The sequence below is a fragment of the Stegodyphus dumicola genome, chromosome 1 (genome assembly GCF_044657685.1).
Source record: "Stegodyphus dumicola isolate Sdum_Otavi_A_Nest chromosome 1, ASM4465768v1".
NCBI classification, from domain to species: Eukaryota; Metazoa; Arthropoda; class Arachnida; order Araneae; family Eresidae; genus Stegodyphus; species Stegodyphus dumicola.
The window spans coordinates 111597474-111619992 of NC_140768.1; the positions used below are offsets into that span (position 1 = coordinate 111597474).

At 34.1% G+C, this 22519-nt stretch overlaps 1 protein-coding gene across 3 annotated transcripts in view; it reads right to left on the reverse strand.

Annotated features, from left to right (window-relative positions):
* Window positions 1–2973: 2973 nt before the first annotated feature.
* Window positions 2974–22519, reverse strand: part of LOC118200898 (uncharacterized) — a 32035-nt gene continuing 12489 nt past the window's right edge. For 2 of the 3 annotated variants that reach the window (XM_085819419.1, XM_085819404.1), the window contains exon 4: window positions 2974–8835. In XM_085819419.1, the coding sequence (XP_085675545.1) occupies window positions 8488–8835 (348 nt within the window). In that variant the 3' untranslated portion in view covers window positions 2974–8487. The remainder of the gene's footprint in view (window positions 8836–22519) is intronic. The other variant, XM_085819409.1, reaches the window with a different exon arrangement.

Here is a 22519-nt window from a genome sequence, read left to right on the forward strand (position 1 = left end):
ACAAAGTAGGCGGAGCAAAGCGTCAGATCGTGAAAAGTCACCGTAATGTGATGCCATCGATTGATGCTAAATTTAACTAGATCAGTCATGTAAATAGATAATATTATGTACTATGTTTTGAAAGTCACGATGTGTAATTTTCAATATAATATGTTATATTAATGTTCTCAACATAACTTATATAAAATATAATTTTTCTCATTATCTGTTAAAATGTATAAATTTTCATTTCATTTTTCATTCATTTTATATTTTTCCTCTTTCATTCCTTCTCCTTCTCGTTTTTGGTTTAGCTACATGCTAATGGGAAAACTTTTGGTGCCTATTTTCCTGAATGTATTAATAAAGTTCTAGCCTAAAAAGACAATTTTCATTGGAAGAGACTGGTTGTATATTAAGTAAAACGGTCACTCTATTTCTGTTAGACTCAGCAGCGACCGAGCTTAAAGTCACTGAACACTGGCAGTTCGGTCCGAATTTGAATCCCTCGAACAGACAGTCTGTTTTCGTATTTTTTCTCATGTGTAACATGTATAAGAGGCAGTTTTCCTTAGAAAGTCTTCCACGAAGGCTCCCTACCCTTAAGAAAATAGCCCTCTGGCTTTGCCGTAATTACATAAACCAAACTTACTTCTGTTAGGTGGCCGCTAAACCAAAAACGAGAAAGAGAAGGAATGAAAGAGAAAAAAAAATTAATTAATGAAACATTAAATGAAAATTTATACATTTTTAACAGATATTGAGAAAAGTTGTATTTTATAAGAAAAACATTAATATAACATACTATATTGCAAATTACACATCGCGACTTTCAAAGCATAGTAAATAATATTATCTATTTACATGACAGATATAGTTAAATCTAGCATCGTTAGATGGCACTAAATTACGGTGACTTTTCACGATGTGTCATTAATATAAATGCTGAACTATCCGTTATATAAAATCCATAATTTAAAAAAACTGCCATCCGTTGCGCAAGAAAAGAGTAAGAAAAGAAAGCAAAAAGTATGTTTTATTTTCGTTCCTTTAACTGTGTAGGGTACTGCGCCCGTTTATATTTAAAACGACCAACTACATCAGAAGATAAGTAAAATCCACTGCTGAGATCTATTATAATTAATCTGTAATTATAAGAAGTATATATTATGAGTTCTTATTCACATAATAAATATACAAGCAGAAATGCCCAGAAAATGGTTCTTTTAAATGTAACTTATTTTATTATTATTTTCTAGTTGTAGCTAAAATGAAAAATATTAAATCATCAACACTTTTTTTTCTGTAGGTAAATACATTTAATTACTTCTACTATTAAACACATTTAATTACTTCTATTCTTCTGCTGCGTTTTTTCAGAAACGGCCCAAAAAAAGCATACTTTTTTAATATCATAGACATACTTCTTTTTATATCAAATAAACATTGATATCAGTTAATTAGAAAAATATATTGTGTTTGATAAAGTAAAAATTATACTGTTTTCAAGCTATTCGATGCTTACGTATTAATGGCTATGTAATTTCCCTTAGCACCATCTCTGAGTACTTTGAGTACTGGAGACTGGTTCTCCTTCTGATTCATTAAACTTTTCAAATATAATTATTCCAGTGTATTCCATATCTGTTTCTTCTCAATGGATGTGGCTGATATTGATGCCAGTCGAGTTCCGTCTGCCATATCCACTTTCTCTCTGGATAGCGTTTTTCTAAACACAAGAAGACTGAACATATGATTAAAAGAAGGGGGAATAATTAAAAGAAGGGTTTAAGGGGGAATGATCATAAATAGCAGGCAGAGATTAAACGGCAATTTATCATAATTCCTCAATGTTACGGTATAATGAAAAATAACAAAGCTATGCTTCCAGCCTCTCAGTATCTGCACCAACTGGAAGGCATTAGACATTCATGAAGTAAATCTCTTTCATAAATATCGAAGATGTGTATAACGAGTAGGGTGACTATTTTGAGATCAAGAGAATCTCACGCCAAAAATATGTCGATTATTTTTTCCTTTTTAAATGCTGCTCGGGGATGAACTTAAAGGAAATAAATCTACATAGCTCACAAAGACGTTGATGGGTATCTCATGATATATGATACACGACAGCAAAGATCTCTATACCTAAATTATTATTCTCGTAACCTTTTTGCAAATTCACATAATGAACAAAACTGACTTAGAGATGCAGCCATAGTTTGGGCAGTATGTCAAATTTCCTCGTCAGAAGTATTTTCTGGATACAATTTTAAAGAAAAAAAAAGATGTAAGTGATACTGATCTTATTGTTATTATTTTATAACGTTGGACGTATGGACACAAAAGAGATTCGGAATAAAAAGTGAGAATTTAGACTAATAGTAAACTTTATATTTTCGTTTTCTCACTTTATAAGTAACATTTTTAGATGATTTCATATGTTAGGATTGTATCAAGAGTAAAAGTGGTTATGTAGAATTGCTGATACTACCAGCACATAAAAAAATTATTAAATAATAAATACTGCTTTATTTTCATCTAAGTACAGATTAGAACACTACGCAATCTCTTTCATAAAAACTTTTTTATTTCTATAAATATACAATATATCACAGACAGCTAAGAAAACATTCAATGTTGTAGGAAGAATATAACTCAGGTTCAGACCCGAAGGTATTTAGAAAACCATATATTTTCCAAATAGCTAGGAAGAATGATATTTTTATCTGTGCTATGTTGAAAATACTTAAAAACATTTTTATAACTATAAACTAATGACTAATTTTGAAGAGAAACACTTAAAAAGTAATACAGCTATTAAACAAATCGTAATGAAATTTTAATTTCTAAAGTTTAAAACAATTTCAGTGCAGATATTTATTTACAAAAATCTTGGTATCATTGAATATCAATAAAGATCTATTTAAATTATTTTTTCAAAAATAAAGATTAAAGAAAAATCACCCTATATAGTCAAAAATAAGACCCCTATTTTTGGGGGGGGGTGTTATATTTTTTTTCTAAAATTTTGTAGTTATATTGTTTAAATGCTAAATTTAAATGTGATTACTGTACCGTAGACGGCACTTAATGTGATCGCGATTAATGGTATCATTCGGATGTTGCTATCGATCTGCCAAAGTCACCTGTAGACGAAAGCATGGAAAATACATTGCATATTGTAATCAATAATTCTGTTAATATAATTCTGTTAATAAGATCAAAATACTCTATCGAGTCTAAGAACCATTATACACAAGTCTTTCTCCTATAGGAGTTGGGGAAAAAAAGAGGGGGGCGGATTCTGAAGAGGGTGTTTTTCTTTGTTTGTTTGTTTTCTTTTTTCGTTGAGGAAAACAGTCCTCGAAAACATCTACGAAAAATTAAGGTTGCTTTTTTGTTTAAATTAAGATTTGATGTTGGCATGTTTTCTTCCAATGAGGAATGCTTTACGAATATAATAAAGTATATATAATATTAAGGAATACATAATAATAAGGATACAGCATACGAATATAATATTAAGGATACAGCATCTGACAAATAATTTCCAGCTCATTTATGCCCACTTCATAAACGAACTTTTACACTAAACACATTATAATCAGTTCACAAACAAACTTTTGCATTTTCCTAATTAAAATTTTATGAAAAGAGTTATTATACGCCCCTTGTTGTATTTATATTAAATTTATTAACTTCCATTGTTATTATGAAAGATATTTGTTCTCATTGTTTAATATCATTACTCGGTCAATGTTGTCAAAATAGCCGTGGACAAACGTGATCACATTAAGCTGCACCTACTTGTAGATATAAACTATCTACAGTAGGTGACAGTCATTAATTATAACAGCCACAATTAGCTGAGTGATTTCAGTATAAACCTGTAAGGTATTTTATGTTTATTAACAAATCACTATGACTGAAGCCTTTACTTCAACCTCTTTTTTCCGTATTCCTCACCAGAATGCAACTAAGTTATTCTGCGTATTTAAACGGAAGTTTAATTAGTTTAGAGCTTCTGGCAGCCGCGTCTTGCTGATACCTAAAACAGCCAGCTGTGCCTAAATTGTATTTCGGCTTTAGCATCATGCTAGCCGACGTTTAAAATACGCGTCGGTAAATAACTGAGTCAGCTTAATTAGTCTATTGTCCGATTAGGTATGCACATTTGAATTTGATTTTCTGTTATGTTAATTTCAATGCATGCAACGTAGAGAACATTTGTTTGTAGCACGAGCTGTGCCTTTCTGCTCACTTCAACGCTAAATGCTAAGATTATTTTAACTATCTTCCGAATTTGTGATTGTTTCAAACTCAACGATAATTCACTATCAATCTAGCAGGATCTGCGGGACTTAAACAAAAGCTTCCAGTTACAGTAAAACCCTACAAGTCTACAGCAACAACGCATCGCTAAATTTTCGTAATTTTTCTAAGTACACCGGAAGCTCTCAACCAAGGGGAATTCCCTCGAGGGAGAATTTCATAGTTTCAGGTGGGGGAACACGGCCTGCTCTTTATTTTATTGTATTTAATTTTAATTTATGGATATAAAAAACTACTTTTATTCAAGTGTTTTGCTATTTACGAACATTTTATACTTTTTGTCGTTTAATTTATAAACGACAAAAAGTAATCTAAATAAATGTATGTGCGTATTTTTCAAGTTTGGGGTGAATGGGGCAGAAAAGGTTGAGAACCACTATTCTGTATCATAGTAAAATATAGTATTTAATTAGGTAGCTTACCTTTCATTCTAGTCTGAATCAATGCTTACTCTCAAATATAATTTTTATTTCTTAAATTTATCTTAAGGTACAAGGAGAGTCTTATATACAGAGGCGTCTTATTTTCGAATGAACACTGTATCTAAGCTTAAATTTTAAAGCAAGTATATAAATTTATTATCAGAGAAATTATACACACACATTTCTTTCTACAAATGTTAATAACTAGAAATGAATGATTCACGAGACAGAAAAATATTTTGAACCCCCTTTACTCAACCATTAGACAGTCATCTAATTTTATGGCTTTAGTAAGATGAAATTGTATGATTAATTTCTTTTTAAAAAACAAAATATACCTAGACTGCCGAAACGAGTTCTTCCAGATAATAAATGAATTAACGTGCGAATGTCGCCGACCATGTTCAAGAATCCTCGCAATGAAAAGTCATTTCAGTTTTAACTCACAGTCATTAAAATTTGCCGACAATATGGAAAAGAAGTAAGTGATATCATAAAATGTTTAATTAAATTTTAGATATGCATAATAAAAGTTATTAAAGCAACATCACTTCATTTTATTATGCCTTATCACATGAAAAAGGGTTAAAAATCTTTTGATGAATTCTTTAAAAAGAAATGGCTGCAAGTAAGATTTTAAGAGTATGATAGCCAAGGAAAAAGAATCAAATATCCTTGGAAACGTCTTAAAAGCGGTGTGGAGATCGAGCATTGAGGCGCCAACTTTTTATTCGTGTTATTTCCTATTTAGATTTAAAAATCATTCTTTTTGCATCTTTCTATGGCAAAACTATCTCGCTGTATTCAGATTACGATAAAAATCGAGCAGACGACAATGAACTATTTCGTTCATTAAAAATGTCAAAGCCATTCATTACATTTACTCTTATAATGTGGAGAATAAAAGAGGCTATTAAAGTGTGCAAAGTATTGTTCATAGCAGCTCTCTGAGTGAAAAAAAAGTCTACTTAAACTTTCCGAGGACTATGAGCAAAAATATCAAACCGAATTGATGTACAGGACTTCGAATCATTATTCATTTGGAGCAGTACTAAAATACAAAGAATTATTGTTCTTCCTTTACCAACCATGAGCTTACTTTACTAACATAAGCATAACCTTTTAAATTTACATCAGCATAATGAACCAGCAGTCTAATAATTTCATTGGAAAAGAAAAAAAATTGAGAGAAATTTATTATCGTACCAATTCGTTAGTCTTGTTTGTACAATTTTTTGGCTACATTTTCTACTTCATTTGATCATGTCAAAAATATTAAGTGAATTACTAAATATTACACGGATTAAGAAGATGCTAATATATGGTTGGTTTAGAAGCTGCTAAGCTACAAGAATATGTATTGATGTCTCAAGTAATATCCCAGCAACTGCGATTACACTTTCGTTTCAAGTATATATCATAGTGCTAGCATACATCATGTGCCTTCACAAATGAAAGTAAATAATCCTATGAAAAGCATATTTTGAATGAAAAATGTAAATAAATACCTCTGGCAATTTAAACAAAGAATCATAGCAAAGAAAGGAAATAACATGCTATCAATAGTCATAACTGAGAAACAGTCATGAAATGCTTCGAATTAGTCTAAATTATTTATTGGTCATCCCTCAAATCGCAAATTTTGAAATAAAATATCTCGATCAATTTTCATCAAACGGAAGACAAACTTTTGGGGTTTTATTTTTCACAACGTGTACAAAAATTTCTTAAATATAAGTATAATGACTGGAGGAACGGGTAAAAAGTTAGATTTCGTATTTTATATAAAATTAATACTTTTTTTAGTTTAAAAGGACGAAGCCATGAATCTTTATACAAAATTACACAAGCAACAGCCTTATGTTTGACATAAATTTTAGTCAAGACGCCATCGATTTCGAGGTAAACAGATACGCGTCTCTCTTCATCAGGAGCAAAGAAATCTACCACGAAGGAAAGCCAACGGTTTTATTTATATCCAAAAGGAGTAAAGTGAATGAGAATGTAGCGCCATCTGCTTGTAGAAATAGTAACGAAAACTGAAAAATTAAGTTAACAAATTTTAAAGAGTTAGGAAGGACTAGATTGGATTTAAAGTCATTAGCTAAACAAGATAAACCTCTGTCAAAGTGAAAAGTTAAAATAAAATCCAATTCGCGAATGGAAGAAGCTTTTTGGATAATTTTTGCAGGCCGAAATGAAAAATTAGGATTCAAAATTCAAAATTCAATATTTTTAATTACGATTAGCTGCAAAAGATTTCTTAATTTTACTTTTTCGTACATTTCATTCGTCTTCCTTGATGCGAAAATGTCATGCTGTTTTAGTTTGTCTGATCTATTTCAAACCACACTGACAAGACATGCTATAAATTCCCCAAGAAGTAAAGGCAGAAATGGAATCTTTAAGAATCAAACCACAGATTTTATTGACAGGCGAGAAAATTACTTGAAGATTGAAGGAGAAGCCGTGCAATTTTGTAACTGACAAAAGAACGAAATGAAAGAACAATAAGGTCCTGTTATTTCTAACAGAGGAATGCCTTCTTTGGTGGCAAGTTGAAAATTTTTTAAAGGCTTAGAAAATCTCAGCCAATAGTAACTGATCTAAAATAATTGAGTTCATTAACAAGCAAAGAGTCTGAGGAACAAACTTTGAAAGCATGAAATAATACATTCAAGTAAAAATAAGCTATTTTTTACTTAAATGATATAGAATGAAGAGACAAACAAACAGAAAATAGCTTTTAGTAAACAGTAGTGCTGAAATCAGATTCATTAAGAATATATAAGAATATCAAGGAAAGCAAGGATATTGTCAGATTCAGTTTGAAAAATGAACTGGAGGGCTGGATCAATTACTATTTTCTAACAGATAAAATCTTGGTTAAACCTTCTTTGTTACCATCCAAAAAAAAAAAAAAAAAAAAAAAAAAAAAGTGCGAAACTGTTGTCTACGTAGTACATTTTAAAGCGCGAAAATGGCGCCTAATTTAATGTATGCCTCTGTATATGATGCATGTGACCATTAACCCAAAGAATGTAAATGCGGTCTTCGACTGCGTTCAAATTTTTTGATTGATTGATGAGATAGAGGTCTATTCAAAGCTGATGCTATGACGGGAATTTTGAAATTTTCGCCATTCAGAGAATGAGGAGATATTGAATTTTACGATTTGGGGTTACAAAGTTAATTCGTTCTTTAGGAAATGAAAATTTCCAATTTTGTCTTCAGAACGGGAGTTTTGTATTCTGTCATTTTGCATTTTGTCAAATAATTACTTTTGAAAGACACAGAATATTTTTTACGAAAGTTATTGAATCTCTGCTTTGTAATCATACATAGCTTTATTAAAAGCTAAAGGTACATATGCCAATATTTTAGTTATTTTTATCTTCACATACAACACTGTTTTTGCATTTTTGGGAGAATCTATTTTTTATAGCGAACCACTGGATATAGCAAATCAAAGTTCCGGTCCTTTGAAGATCGTTATAGCGGAATTATATTTTATAATAAACAGAATGTAATTAGCTATGAGAGATGAAGCGTATTGATTGCTTCTGTTGCCACTTTTTTAAGCTAAACAATCAGATTGTCGTATTGTCTAACAATAGTTGGCAATAGAATTCATTTCACTCAAAGTGGCAACTATCTGACATCCAAATACTATAAATGGAAGTTTTTTAAATTTCTCATTTATATTTAATAAAAAATGCATTAGTATAAACTTAAAATGTAAAACCTAATGTTAGCATGTGTCTGTAAGCACGTCCACGTTAACCTGTTGGCGATAAAATTCGTTCAGTTTTTCGATCTGTTCTTTCTCTTTTTGGAGATCTTGTGCAACTTCCCTCATCCTTTTGGCAAGTTCGGTCTTCGAGCCTTGATCGTAGTTTTGTGAAGTTTTGATGAGCTGGTAGATATCCAGAGCCACGAATACCGCTCCCAGTCCGGCAGTGATAATTTGCGTTGTCAGAGAAGCCACTTGAGCACTGCTGGCCGCTGTACTCTGAAGAGCTGCTCCGCTGATGCTCTTCAGGGTCTCTGGACCGAAGGTAGCCAACTCTTTCACGGCCTTAAAAAATCCACGAGACATCTGTGTGTTGTTATTTTTACATCATGAAATACACAAAATTCTTTTGCCAAATAATTACAATAAAAAAATCCTGCAATTTTTATTTTAAATACATGTGTAAGGATTATGTTAATTTTATTAACAGTTAAATTTTAAGTTAAATATCCTTTCCTGTCAAAATTCTTAACTTCAACTTACTACTTCCGGCCAGAACGTAGTTTTGGAATCTTGCTGAATATTTAATGAGGATGAGCGGTATTTAAACCACAAAGTTACTTATTTATTTATTTACCATCAGATGAGCAGCTGTACCGAAATACCCTTATTTGCGGTCAGGTCATAAATTTACAATCCCTTTTTTCAGGGGGAGAGCTGACAAGGAGCGGACAATCTTGCTAGGGATCTTGAGAAAATGAGGGGGTTGTTTAAACATCTAACTTCTCTACTTTCAGTTTTATACACAGGAAAATACAAATTGAATTCTTCGAATGAATGCAATTTTGTACAATGAAAATGTATTACTTAACGATAAACTGTAAGATAAATAACATCTTTTTTAAAAGCCATAGGTGTAGAAAGACAGATATTTTGTTACACGAATGAATTTGTAGTAAATATTGAGTTTTTCATTTCGAATGCTATGTTCCATGTATGCGAAGTAGCTGAGTATGTGAGATAATAGTCATAACCGAATGGCTTTCAACCTTTTCACGGCTAAGGACTGTTTCTCAATTACATTGTGGTCGCTGCTTTTTGGTTAATTTTCTAATGACATATAAACAATAGTTGTTTTTATTTGAGACTTATGAATAAAATAACGCAAACTAGACTGCAGAAAATTCCTAAGAATGAAGTTAAATAATACTGAAAAATACATTATTGATGCACTTTTGTGTTTTATATGTAGTAGTATTAACTACTACTATAATCCTTAAACGGAATCCTTAAATTATATATATCTATGTATAGGTATATATAAATGGAATCAAATATAGAATAAGGTATAAAATATCTTTATTATACAATGTTCATTACCATACGTATATTTACGTAATATCAATATAAATAGTTAGTTAGGTTTCGTACATATATAATTTATTTTTATATTTTGTATTTTTTGTATTAGATTCAGTATTGTATACGTATCTGAAGTTTAATTTGTTCTCTTTTTGGGTTACGACTTCAAGTGAGAAAGAATTGTTAGGGCCTTCATAGGGATTACATTATATACAATCAGTTAGGATCCGACTTTTCCTTTCTTTTAATCATTATATATATTGAAATACTACTTAATGAGTATACATAAAAAATAGCAGTTTTTAAGCTACTTATTTATATATCTATTGTTTGGTCTGGTTTGTTTGATTATAGCAAAGCATTCGACGGTTATTTGCCTAAGGGTAAGGGTGTCTCGTGGAGAACTTTCTAAGCAAAACTGACTCTTATGCACGTTACACGTGGGGAAAACCTCGAAAACGCCAATACAGCCATCCCCGTCGATCCGGATTCGAACCCCGGATCGACCTGCCAGAGTTCAACGACTTTACAACTCAGCCGCTAGTGAGCCACACACACACACACACACATCCACACATATATATTAAATAGTATTGTAAGGATCTTAAGTTTTACTAAAGTTTATTTTATTTTAAATCTTTACTATCACTTCTTATTTTCTACTTCCGGCCAGAATTATAAGCGTTAAGGTTTTTATGCAAAGTTTGTCTGGCGAACGCCAAGTATTTAAGTTGTGGCTTTTTGCCAAGCGAGAGAGAGGAAGCAGTGAGTCGAAACAGGCCGCTTACCTTAGAAGTTACGCAGTTGCTGGTTGCCTTCCAGGCCGGAGGTTTTAATCCTCTTGATAAATTTAAACGTATTGTAGTGTTCACAGTTCTCTGTACTACATACGCTTCCTGTTAATATAAGGCCAATTTTCCACGTTTATTATTTTAAAGTTAAATTAGAGTTTAGTTCTATTTTTATATTTTTACGTTAGACCCCAAGTAGCGGGTCGGTGTATTCCGAAGTACGGAAGTTTTTGTAAAATAGAGAAAAATAAAGGGTTTTATATACCCTTCTTGTGTATCCTGTCTACTTCCCACAATTAGTGAACATAGCTTTAGTAAGCTCTCTGTTCCGAGTCAGGTCCTTGCATGTTCCCGAAGAAGGTAAGAAGGAACATTGACCCTGATAGTGGCGCCCAACGAAGAAGAATAACCATGGCCCAGTTTCAAGAAGAACCTGTGCTGCCTGCAGAAACGGCTCAGAATCCAGAAATGCCAGCTGCCGCCCTGGAAGGATTTGGTTACATCGTCCAGACCATGCGCGCTTCGATGAAACCAGAAGCAACATTTAATGGAAACTCACCGGTAACCAGTTTTTTGGAAAAATTGGATGATCACTTCATGCTCTACCCCATGCACGAACTTCAAAAAGTTACCTTAGCTACCAGCGCTTTGAGGGGCCAAGGGCTTAACTGGTTCAAATGTATCGGCAGAAGTCTCTTGGGTCAAGCAGGAAGTCCCACCTATACTTACGAGAATTTCAAGACTGCCCTACTAAAAGCCTTCCCTGTTGTAAGGGATCGTGCGAAATTAGAAACGGAACTTTTCAGTATATATCAGCAAAGAATCGAAAATCTCTCAAGCTTTATTTTAAGAAAAATTCACGTCTTCAAACTCTTGTATGGAAACCGTCCGGATCCTGAAATAATTCAACTGATTTTGCCGAGGTTACTGCCCCAAGTGCAAGACTTTATTGAATTAAGAAATCCGACTACACTGGAAAAGTTATTTGAGCTAGCAATCCAGTTTGAAAGTAGAAGAACGGCGGACGTCGAAAAAAGACGCCAATATCAACAGCGAAACCAATTTGGTGCGCCAAGACTACAGCAAACTCAAGCACACGGCTACGGAGGCAAAGCGAATCAGTGGGCAAGGAAACCCGAGCATTCAAAAACAGCCGGCGAACGTCGACAGTTCAATAGCAATCCAGGGAAAAAGTCTCAAGGCCAGGGGAAAAAGAAGGAAAGCACGGAAATGAAAAATAATTTAAACTAAAACGGATTTCTGCTGACGAGAGGGTGCGGAAATCCGAAGGTCACGAAAACCCCTCTTCCTTCAAGTTAAATACAGTAATGGTGAAAAATTTGACCCTTCCGAAGATTGAAGTGTTGGTGAATAATATCCCAGCCACCGCACTCCTGGATACAGGCGCGCAGTGTTCCTGTGTGGCAGAAGATTTTTTTAGGAAGTATTTTCGCAAATACCGCATATATAATTCGGATAATACGACAGTGTTAGCGGCGCAAGGAGAAAAATGTAAGTGCATAGGTAAAGTACCGTTGTATATCCGTATCAAAGACGAACAAGTAAAGGTGATGTTTTTTATAGTAAAGAATCTGCAAGCACATATAATCTTAGGAATAGATTTTCTTTCAGACGCACAAGCAACACTGGATTTTAATGAAGCGTTCCTTAAGCTGACAATGAAACCAGTTCGTGCAGAAAAGACTGAACCGCCCATGTTAAATCTTGACCACCTGCCTAATGACGAGCAAGGAAGAATCCGACAAGTGGTAAGTGAATTTGCTTCGTTATTTAGTGATATTCCAGGATTTACTCAGGTTACTAACCATAGTATTGACACCAGAGATGCAATGCCAGTTCGCCAAAAACCATACCGGTATGATAAGAATAAGGAAAAAATTATAGAATGGCATATCACCGATATGCTACGTAAAAAGATCATAACACCCATCTCAAGTAGTTATGCTAGCCCGGTGGTTTTATGTAAGAAAAATAATGACTATCCTTTGGCGCATCCAAAAAGGTGGAGATTCGCTATTGATTACCGTAAATTAAACTCCATAACTAAATATCCGGTATATCCGTTACCGATCATTGAAGAAATTCTAAGGAACATAAAATCAACCAAATTTATGACGACTTTAGACTTAACGACTGGTTATTTTCAAATAGGGGTTAGGCCTGAGGACGTGCCTAAGACTGCTTTTATAACCAAGTCTGGCACTTATGCATTTTTGCGTATGCCGTTTGGCCTTTCAGGGGTCCCGGCAACATTTCAGCGATGCATGGACATTGTGTTAAGACCTGTTCTTGGAAAGTCCACATTTATCTATTTAGACGATATCATTATTACTAGTGATAATCTCGACCAACATGTACAGGATTTAAGACAGGTGTTTTCTTTATTAAATGAGGCCGGTCTAAAAGTTAATGTCGAAAAGTGCAAATTTGCAGCCCCTGAATTAAAATATTTAGGTTACAAAATATCTCGAAAAGGAATCGAGACAGACGAATCAAAAATAATCGCTGTACAAAAGTATCCGACTCCAAACACGGCAAAGAAGCTCTCTTCTTTTCTAGGACTTTGTTCATATTATAGGTCCTTTAAAAAAGGTTTTGCAGCTATCGCTGAGCCATTGTTAAAATTAAAAAGGAAAAAGGCAAGATTCTCGTGGACGGCCGAAACCAATAGTGCTTTCGAAAAATTAAAACAAGCATTAACGCAAGCCCCTGTGTTGAAATTTCCTGAAAAGGATGAGAATTTAGAAATTTCAGCGGATGCTTCGGATTATGCGGTAGGAGCGGTACTTTCGCAAAATCAGCAGCCCGTGGCATTTTTAGTCGAACTTTAAATCAAACACAAAGAAATTATTCCGCGACCGAGAGAGAGGCACTTGCAGTTCTGTTAGCAGTGCAAATGTTCCGAGTTTATTTTGGAAGGGCGCCAATAACAGTCTGTTCTGATCATGCGGCGGTAACTAGATTGTACTCAGGGAAAAACTTATCCCCAAGGTTAATAAGATGGGCACTCAAGCTACAAGAATATAATCTGGTAATCAAACATACCCCCGGAAAGGAAAATATCGTAGCAGATGCCCTATCCAGAATAAAAATAGATGAAGAAGGTAATACTGTAAAGGTGGAAATGCTCACAGCATGTACGATACATTCCCGAGAAACTGTAATAGCCGAACTGGGTAAGGATCCGGAATTTAAAAATATTTATGATTATTTAAAAGATCCTTAAAATTTTAGCCACCAAGATATTGTGGCGATAAGAAATAGGGCGGCCCATTACGAACTAATAGATGGTCTATTATTTTATACAAAAATTACGAATTCCAACAACGAATTTCGACCTGTTATCCCAGCTAGTCTTAGATTAAATATACTGCAGGAGTTGCACGACTCCCCTTTAGATTCTCATGCTGGTATTCGAAAAACCATCCAACGCGTACGCGAAGCAGTTTATTTTCCTGAACTGCAAAAGTTAACAAGGGCGTATGTCCAGTCCTGCCCAACATGTCAAGCAGTTAATTATATTAATTTCCGCCCGGCCGGGTTTCTAAATAGTATTAAATCCGAATTCCCAAATGAAATAATTGGCATCGATTTATTGGGCCCTTTCCCAAAAAGTCAGTTAAATAAAAGTCGCTGTCTCCTTGTTATGGTTGATCATTTTAGTAAGTGGACCGAAATTGTTCCCTTAAAACGAGCCTCCGCGAAATTAGTTACTGATTCTATTTTAAATAAATATATTTTAAAATACGGGGCGCCCCTAAAAGTTATATCGGATAATGGTCCTCAATTTGTAAGTAATATATTTGAAGACATGTGCCAAAAACTGGGCATACGTCATTTAAAAATGGTCCCGTATCGGCCGCAATCAAATATAGCGGAACGGGTCAATAGAAATATAGTGAAAATTATCCGTAGTTATGTTAAAAATTTTCATAAAAGCTGGGATAACTATGTCAATGAATTAGCTTTCGCCCTTAGGACCGCAAAACATGATACAACGGGCAAAACTCCTGCTGAGTTATTTCTAGGCAGACAGATTATAACGCCGTTAGATAAATTATTTTATGTGCAACAAAGAGCCCCAGAATTTAAAATGGGTGATATAGAAAAACTAATTAAGGAAGCAAAGAAGAATACTGAAGTAGCACAGAGAAAACAAAAATTATATTACGACTTGAAACGACGGGGAGTAACTTATAAAGTAGGGGATGAAGTTTTAAAAATTAAGCATTCACTTTCTTCAGCACCAGAAGATAAGACTGCCAAATTTTTTCCACGATTTGAAGGACCATATGTCATAGAAAAAATAACTCACGCTGTAGTAGTGTTAAAAGCCAGAAATGGTGAAACCTGCTCCGCAAACATTGATCAAATCAAACCCTACTTTGATCGTAATAAAATGCAAATATTTTCAGATCTTTTGCAGGATCCGGTACGGCAGACACCGCAGGCACAAGCTCCAGAGGTGGAAAAACGACAAGTACAAGGGCAAGCCATTAAGAGGCAGGAGCAAGTGAAAAGAAAATTTCCCCGCGGAAAAATTGAAGGTAGCAAGAAAAAGAAGCCGTTCCACCGTCCAGAAAAGAGAGTTCACGAACACCCCCAGAATGAAGAAGGGAGAAGGACGACGTATGTGAAGAGAACCAGGAGAAATGACGGCAACTATAACCCGGCTCTAAAACGGAAGATCTACTCATCCGACAGGACTCTCCGCAGCAAATGTCGCCGAACTGCGGAAGGGCCATCAGCGGCGGAGGAAAAGTTACAAGGAAAATTTGAACGGCCAGCAACGAGGTCCAAGCAGGAACACGACAGAAGTTTCCCGGTTCCGCCAAGACCAGTTGCCATCAAACGGCCAAGACCACAAGCAGAGGAGAAGAAGAAGGTATTCAAGGGTGACCGAACTGGTGAAAAAAGGAAGCTTCCAGAGGAAGGCACTGAAGGGCGAGCCCGTACAAGAAGGAGGATAAATCAAACAACTATCTGCAATACCTTTAAGGACTGGGCCCAGAAAAGGATGTCCGAATATCACAAAGATAAGTAAAATTTTATGTTACTTTGCAAACATTAAGTTAATCTTTCATTCTTACTGCAAGTGGCAGATTTCAAGAAGTTTTACCTCATGCGAGGTCTACCTTTATCGCCAAAAGGGCGAGAAATGAGTTGTTACCGATTTTGGTATTATGTTTTTCAATTACTCGCGCGTAAAACTAAAGTTGATGTATAATAGCTTTGTGTAAAGACTTAAATATTGTAAAAGTTATTGTATAAATTTTATTTAAAACATTCTAGCAGGAAAGAAGTTTTAGTCTGAAAGACTTTTTGAAATGTAGTATTTCAATGTAGAAAGAATTGGCACTTGCTTTGAAAAGAATAGAAGTTAACAATGTACTACTAATGTATGTTTTCAAATGTGTAAAATTAACGGCATATTGATATGTTCTTATATACAATGTGAACTGTTATTTTAAATGTTAAGAAATACCGTGATATGGTAAAAGTGAATGTTAAATTTTTTTTTTTATTCGTGTGACTGTAAAAAGACTAAATCATGGTGAATATGTGTTAAAGGTTGAATGATGTAGTTAGGCTCTCTGACGCTACACTTCAGAGTTAGCCACTTTCAGAATAGTACCTCAGGGTTTAGAGTTGGAATTAGGGTGTGTTACGAGGTCTTGGCATGTTGAATTTTAACACGTTAGTGTTTTGATTGTAGGAGGAAGTGTGGAACACGTAGACAGAAACACATTCGTGTTTGGTGTTCTTTTACAACACATGTCAGAGAGCACGGGGAGAGATAATTAAAATAGTCATGAATGAAATAAGAATGTTAAGAGAAATATAATTATACATGTTACTTGCCATTTCATTGTGTAACATTTCATTAAACTATTTTTCCTTCCAGATCTCTGGAAGGAACCAGATTTGAATAAGAGCTCCTGTTTGGATGCAGTACAGATGAAAAAAAAATTGTGTATCCTGGGAGCTGCTATTCTAAAAACAAATTTCTTTCTTTTAAATTTCTAGTTTCTAGCAAAAAAAATATTTGTAAAAGATTGGCGTCGCGTTAGATTCTAAAACTAAAAGTTTTCAACAAGGTCGTTTTAGACCTCAGTTTCAAACTAACTAACTCTGGCGGGAAGTATGTAAGGATCTTAAGTTTTACTAACGTTTATTTTATTTTAAATCTTTACTATCACTTCTTATTTTCTACTTCCGGCCAGAATTATAAGCGTTAAGGTTTTTATGCAAAGTTTGTCTGGCGAACGCCAAGTATTTAAGTTGTGGCTTTTTGCCAAGCGAGAGAGAGGAAGCAGTGAGTCGAAGCACGCCGCTTACCTTAGAAGTTACGCAGTTGCTGGTTGCCTTCCAGGCCGGAGGTTTTAATCCTCTTGATAAATTTAAACGTATTGTAGTGTTCACTGTTCTCTGTACTACATACGCTTCCTGTTAATATAAGGCCAATCTTCCACGTTTATTATTTTAAAGTTAAATTAGAGTTTAGTTCTATTTTTATATTTTTACGTTAGACCCCAAGTAGCGGGTCGGTGTATTCCGAAGTACGGAAGTTTTTGTAAAATAGAGAAAAATAAAGGGTTTTGTATACCCTTCTTGTGTATCCTGTCTACTTCCCACAATTAGTGAACATAGCTTTAGTAAGCTCTCTGTTCCGAGTCAGGTCCTTGCATGTTCCCGAAGAAGGTAAGAAGGAACATTGACCCTGATAGTATTTACATGTCGTTTATAAAGTATAATTGAGTGCAATTTAATCATAAAGATTTAGAAAATATTCTACGGAATTACTTCACTTCGTAGACTTTTTGTTAAGCTTCACCATATTTCTTAAAGGGAATCTCAATGCTAGTTCCATTTCCAAGCTGTTTATGTACCTTATTTTTCATGCTTTGAATTATATTTAGAAAATTATTTCACTTGGTTATAGCTGAAAATGCAGTTTTTTTATTGAAGAATTTAAGGGTAAGAAGAGAATTATGCCTTTTTCTAATTAATTATTCTTGAAGCATTTAAATTTTTTTTAAAAAAAGCGCACATTAATACGAATCACTGAACTAAAGTGGTCGATACAAGACAGATTAATTAGCTACTAAATTTTGATTTTCGTTGAGTAAAAAGGAATTCATCTGCATTCTATAAGAAAGGAGATATTCAAAAAAATTTTTTTTCCTATTCTCGCAGTCATAATATTTTTCTTAAATATTCAGCTAATTCATATTCAAATATTCCAATCCATTACAATAAGTAATAAATCGATACAGTAAATAAATAATTAAAATCAATTAAATGGAATTTTAATTGATTTTAATTGCCATTTTCCCTCTGATAAACCCCTCTTTAGAGTTCAATAGCAGTCGATCAGCTTTTGTTGGGGGTTCATTTTTCTTTATGGTATGCTTACGTTATATATGTATGTATTATGCATTGCTCATACTTGTCAATTGCAGCTTTTAATATCTTTTGGAAAAAAATCAGTATGAGAATCCAGAAAATGATTCTTAGCGACGCTAAAACTATTATTACTAGGCACTCTCATGTCACAGTGTTTAAAAACAAATCACATTGTTTAAAGGTAGATTCTATGCTCATATTTTAGTCTAAAATCAAAAGCTGCGAGTCAAAATTAAGGGGGTTGCTCTTAGAAAGCCTCAATTAGAAGTAGTTATAGGAAATGTTAATCAATACTTATAATCTTAAGGTATGTAAATATGAGCCCATTTTCCTTAGAAAATTCTCCATGAAATCATGCCTAGCCAACCCTCATATGTTTTGCCATATTCAACACAAAATCATTCTTAAGATGATTAATTAATTAATTTTATGTTAGAGGATACGAAGCTTTTCAAAAACTAGGATGCTTTCCGTAAACAATTAGTATTAATAAGCGCTGTTCAACTGGAATTGGGTTGGATTATTTGTTTATAGCAGTGCTTTTCAGCCGACTTACATGTACCTGTTTGTATTGCTTAGAGGGGAGTGGAAGGAAATTCCTTAACGAAAAACAATGTAATAATGAAATGTTAATAAACAAATAAATATAACTTTTCGTATCTTATGTAATTTGTCTCCATTCTGATACCATGTGCATCATTTATTTCTGATATACTGATACTGAATGCGACCTAAAAACACTTTTTTTTTTAAATATATCACCCCTTATGATCCCTGACATAGCCGTTTACTTTCCCCTTCCGTAATTAACGTCAGTCTCCTGCTCTCGACCGCATCTGCCAAGCCACCGCTGTACCGCCTTTAAGCGTGGCCTTCGATAAAGAGTTTCTCGAAGGCCACGCTTTAAGACATTCAGCTTTTACACTCAACTGATGGAATCATCTACTAACTGTGTTGTTATGTAAAATACAATAAAATTTTAGAATTTTGTTAATTACATAATAAAAATTAAATATCAAGAAATAAATATATAAATAATACAATAAATAATAAACATGAATAGATACAATAAATAAAAGTTAAATACGAGTATTTAGAATAAGATAAATGCGATGTTGTTATATATGAAGTCAAATAAAGTATTAGAATTTTGAGAATTATATAATAAAAATTTAAAAAATTAAATATATAAATACATAATACCTAAATAAATATGTAAGTAAATGAAACATAAATACGTAAGTAAATACTTAAGAAGATCATTACAAATTTTGAAAATGAACAACATAATTTATGAGAATAGTAGAGGCTGAGAATGTAAGATTTGTAAAGAGTAAAGAATAAGAGAAAAGTATTTCATTATGGAGAATGACGAGCAGTAATTGAATAAAAGTTGATGAGAAATAGTATTTGAATGAATTAGGATGACTTGAATGAAAAGTTCGTGGAAATTCTTGATAGAGAGTCATTCTTGAGTAAAAGTCTTGACTAATAATCTTGAGTTGAGACTTTATTAATATATTAAGGAGATGGAGTTAGAAAATATTCTTAAATTCTTGATTGAGCTTGAGAGATCTTGAATGTGTACTTAAATAAAGATGGTCTTGTGTGAAAGCATTAAAATGAGGTAGTAGAAAGAATGGCGTATTAAGTAAGGTAAATGAACAAAGAATGATTTCAAGTTCCTTTAAGATTATCGATGTTTGCGGAGATATAATTTATTATATTATGAAGATGATTTCTTAGAATATTACTTTTTAATAACTGTTGAAACCATAACTGAGCAGAAGTTAAATTGTATGCTTTAAGGTGATAATCTTTAGTAAGGTTGCAGTGAAAGAGATAATGATCTATTGTGCCTTCATTCCCACAGGTATAGAGATTTGTATGGTGAAGTCCGAATCTATGAAGGTATTCTGGAAATGGACTATGAGCTGTTAGGAAAAATGTAATTGAACGGTTGGTAGATATTAATGATCTGGAAGGTTTTTGATATGAAAGTAAAAGTTCTTCTGCCGGTAGTTGCTTCAGTCCAGGTTTACTTCCATAAGTGCATTAATTCTGTTTCTAATTTTGTTTTTAGTATGATATTGGATGGATGGTATTGGATATGGAATTGAGTAATTTGGAAGGGAAGAATTGTTTGCAGCCTCTTTTGCTAGTTCATCTGCGAACTCGTTACCACTATTACCGATGTGTGCTTTAATCCATTTGAAATGTGGTCTATTATTGTTTTGAAATTTAGAAAGTAGGAAATGAATTTCTTGTACAATAGGCGATCGACTGTGTCCAATTATAGCTTGAATACCAGATGCACTATCAGAGAGAATTAAGGATGGTAAAGAAAGTTCTTTTGCGAAGCATATGGCTTCTTTGATTGCAAAAAGTTCTGCTTGAAAACCTGAGTTGTTATTGCTTAAATGAATATTCCAGTTTTTAATATTTGAATTTTTTCGGAATGCGCAATATGCCCTACCGACGCCTGCTTCAGATTTCGAACCATCAGCATATATGGTGAGTTCATATTTATTGAGTTCAAAGGTTCCCAATAGGGATTTTGTGTAAAAGTATGTAGGATGTAGCTCTAACTTGTGTTTAAGATATTCAAAATCTGTGGGTTGAAATACATTATTATTCATTATGCTTTGAATTCTTAGTTTTGATATTTTACTTTATTTGCTTCTTTTATTAGAGATAAAGTTATTTGAGGGATGCCGGTTATTATTTTTAGCGCACTAGTTGGAGTAGTTCTATATGCTTTTGCTAGAGAGAGGAGGAAAGGTCTTTGGATTGAAAGTAAATGTTTTTGAGCCTGGGAATTCAAGGTTAAACCCCAGACGGAAGCTCCATAGAGTAGTATTTTTTCAATAACTGTTATGTACCATATTTTTTCTAATTTTGAGGATATACCCCAAGTGCTTGCTGTTACAGACCGAAGAGAATTGTGAAGGATTAAAGTTACTTAGAAGTTACTGAGTCAGAGAGAATCAGAGTTTCTGATTTAAGCGCGTCTGCCTTTTTGGCCACTCTCTCTCTCAAAGCTGTTATTACGCTCGGCCGTACTCAGGCCCTTGCTAAGCTTCGTAGTCAAATAAGTTAAGGGGCCAACTCGATTTGAACCTTGACAGCTTCGGTTATACTTCTTTAGTTAGTTTTAGTTTAATTCTTAGTCTTTTAAGTTCAAGCCCAAGTGCGGGCTTTGTTTGTACACTTCCAGGCGGAGTTTCGTTAAATCTTATTGGAATAATAAAGCGTTAGTTACCCTTCTATCTTGTTGTTTCTTGTCACCGAACTCAAGCGATTATTTGCTTATCGGTTCTTAGATTCTTCACTTCCAACATTAACTTAGAATTCCGAAGTGAGGAACTCTACATTTGGCGCCCGAAAATTTTTTCAACGGACCATGTCTTTAGTATCCGGGAAGTTTACGTTGACCCCTCCGACCTTTCAGGTCCCTCTAACATCCACGAATCCAGTAGAAGGGTTTGGATTCCTCGTGGAAACGTTGCGTGCATCTATGAAACCAACAGCAACATTTGACGGCAAGGGCTCAGTCCTGACATTTTTGGAGCAATTGGACCTACATTTCACCTTACACCCTGTGAATCAGCTACAAAAGGTGATCATCGCTACTACAGCCTTAAAAGGTCAAGCCCTTAGCTGGCAGAAAAGTATAGGAAAGTTCTTGCTGGGGGACCCAAGATCTGAATCATATAACTGGGAAAATTTCAAGTCTGCATTACTAAAAGCATTTCCAGTCGTTAAAGATCGTGCAAAGCTTGAATCAGAATTCTATAGTAAATACCAAGGCGGTTTCGAGGATTTGATGGAGTTCATTTTAAGAAATGTTCATATTTTTAATCTATTATACGGGGAAAAGGCCCGATAAAGAAATTATGGAAGTAATTCTACCGCGTCTTCTACCGTCAGCGCAAGATTTCCTCAAAGTGCGTAATCCGCAAACATTAGAAGTTCTATTTCAGCTTGCAGTGAAATTCCAAAGTAGAAGAAACTTGGATAAAGTGCGTGCAAGTCATTTTGGCCAGTACTCAAGATTTACTTCCCAAAAGAAACCACAAATTCAGTACAAGGCGTATCGGCAGACCAGACGAGAAAAAGTGAAAAGTTCAATAACAAGAGTGCAGATAAATCTAAGGGCTAAGGTAAGGAAGGGTCTATAAAATCAGCTAAGGAAAGGAAGGGTCTATAAAATCAGCTAAGGAAAGGAAGGGTGATATAAAAATCAGCGAAAAGAGGCGGCAGGTAACCAGAATTCAAACGCAAACCGGTGATCGAGAAGGGGCAACGGTCACCGAGTGGGAAAGAAGACCCCTCAGAAATTTGTTTAAGTACAGTGGTGGTACAAAATCTAGCTATGCCGGAGGTACAGATTCTGGTAAATAATGTACCAACCACTGCACTCCTGGACACAGGGGCACAACGTTCATTCCTATCAGAAATTTTTTTAA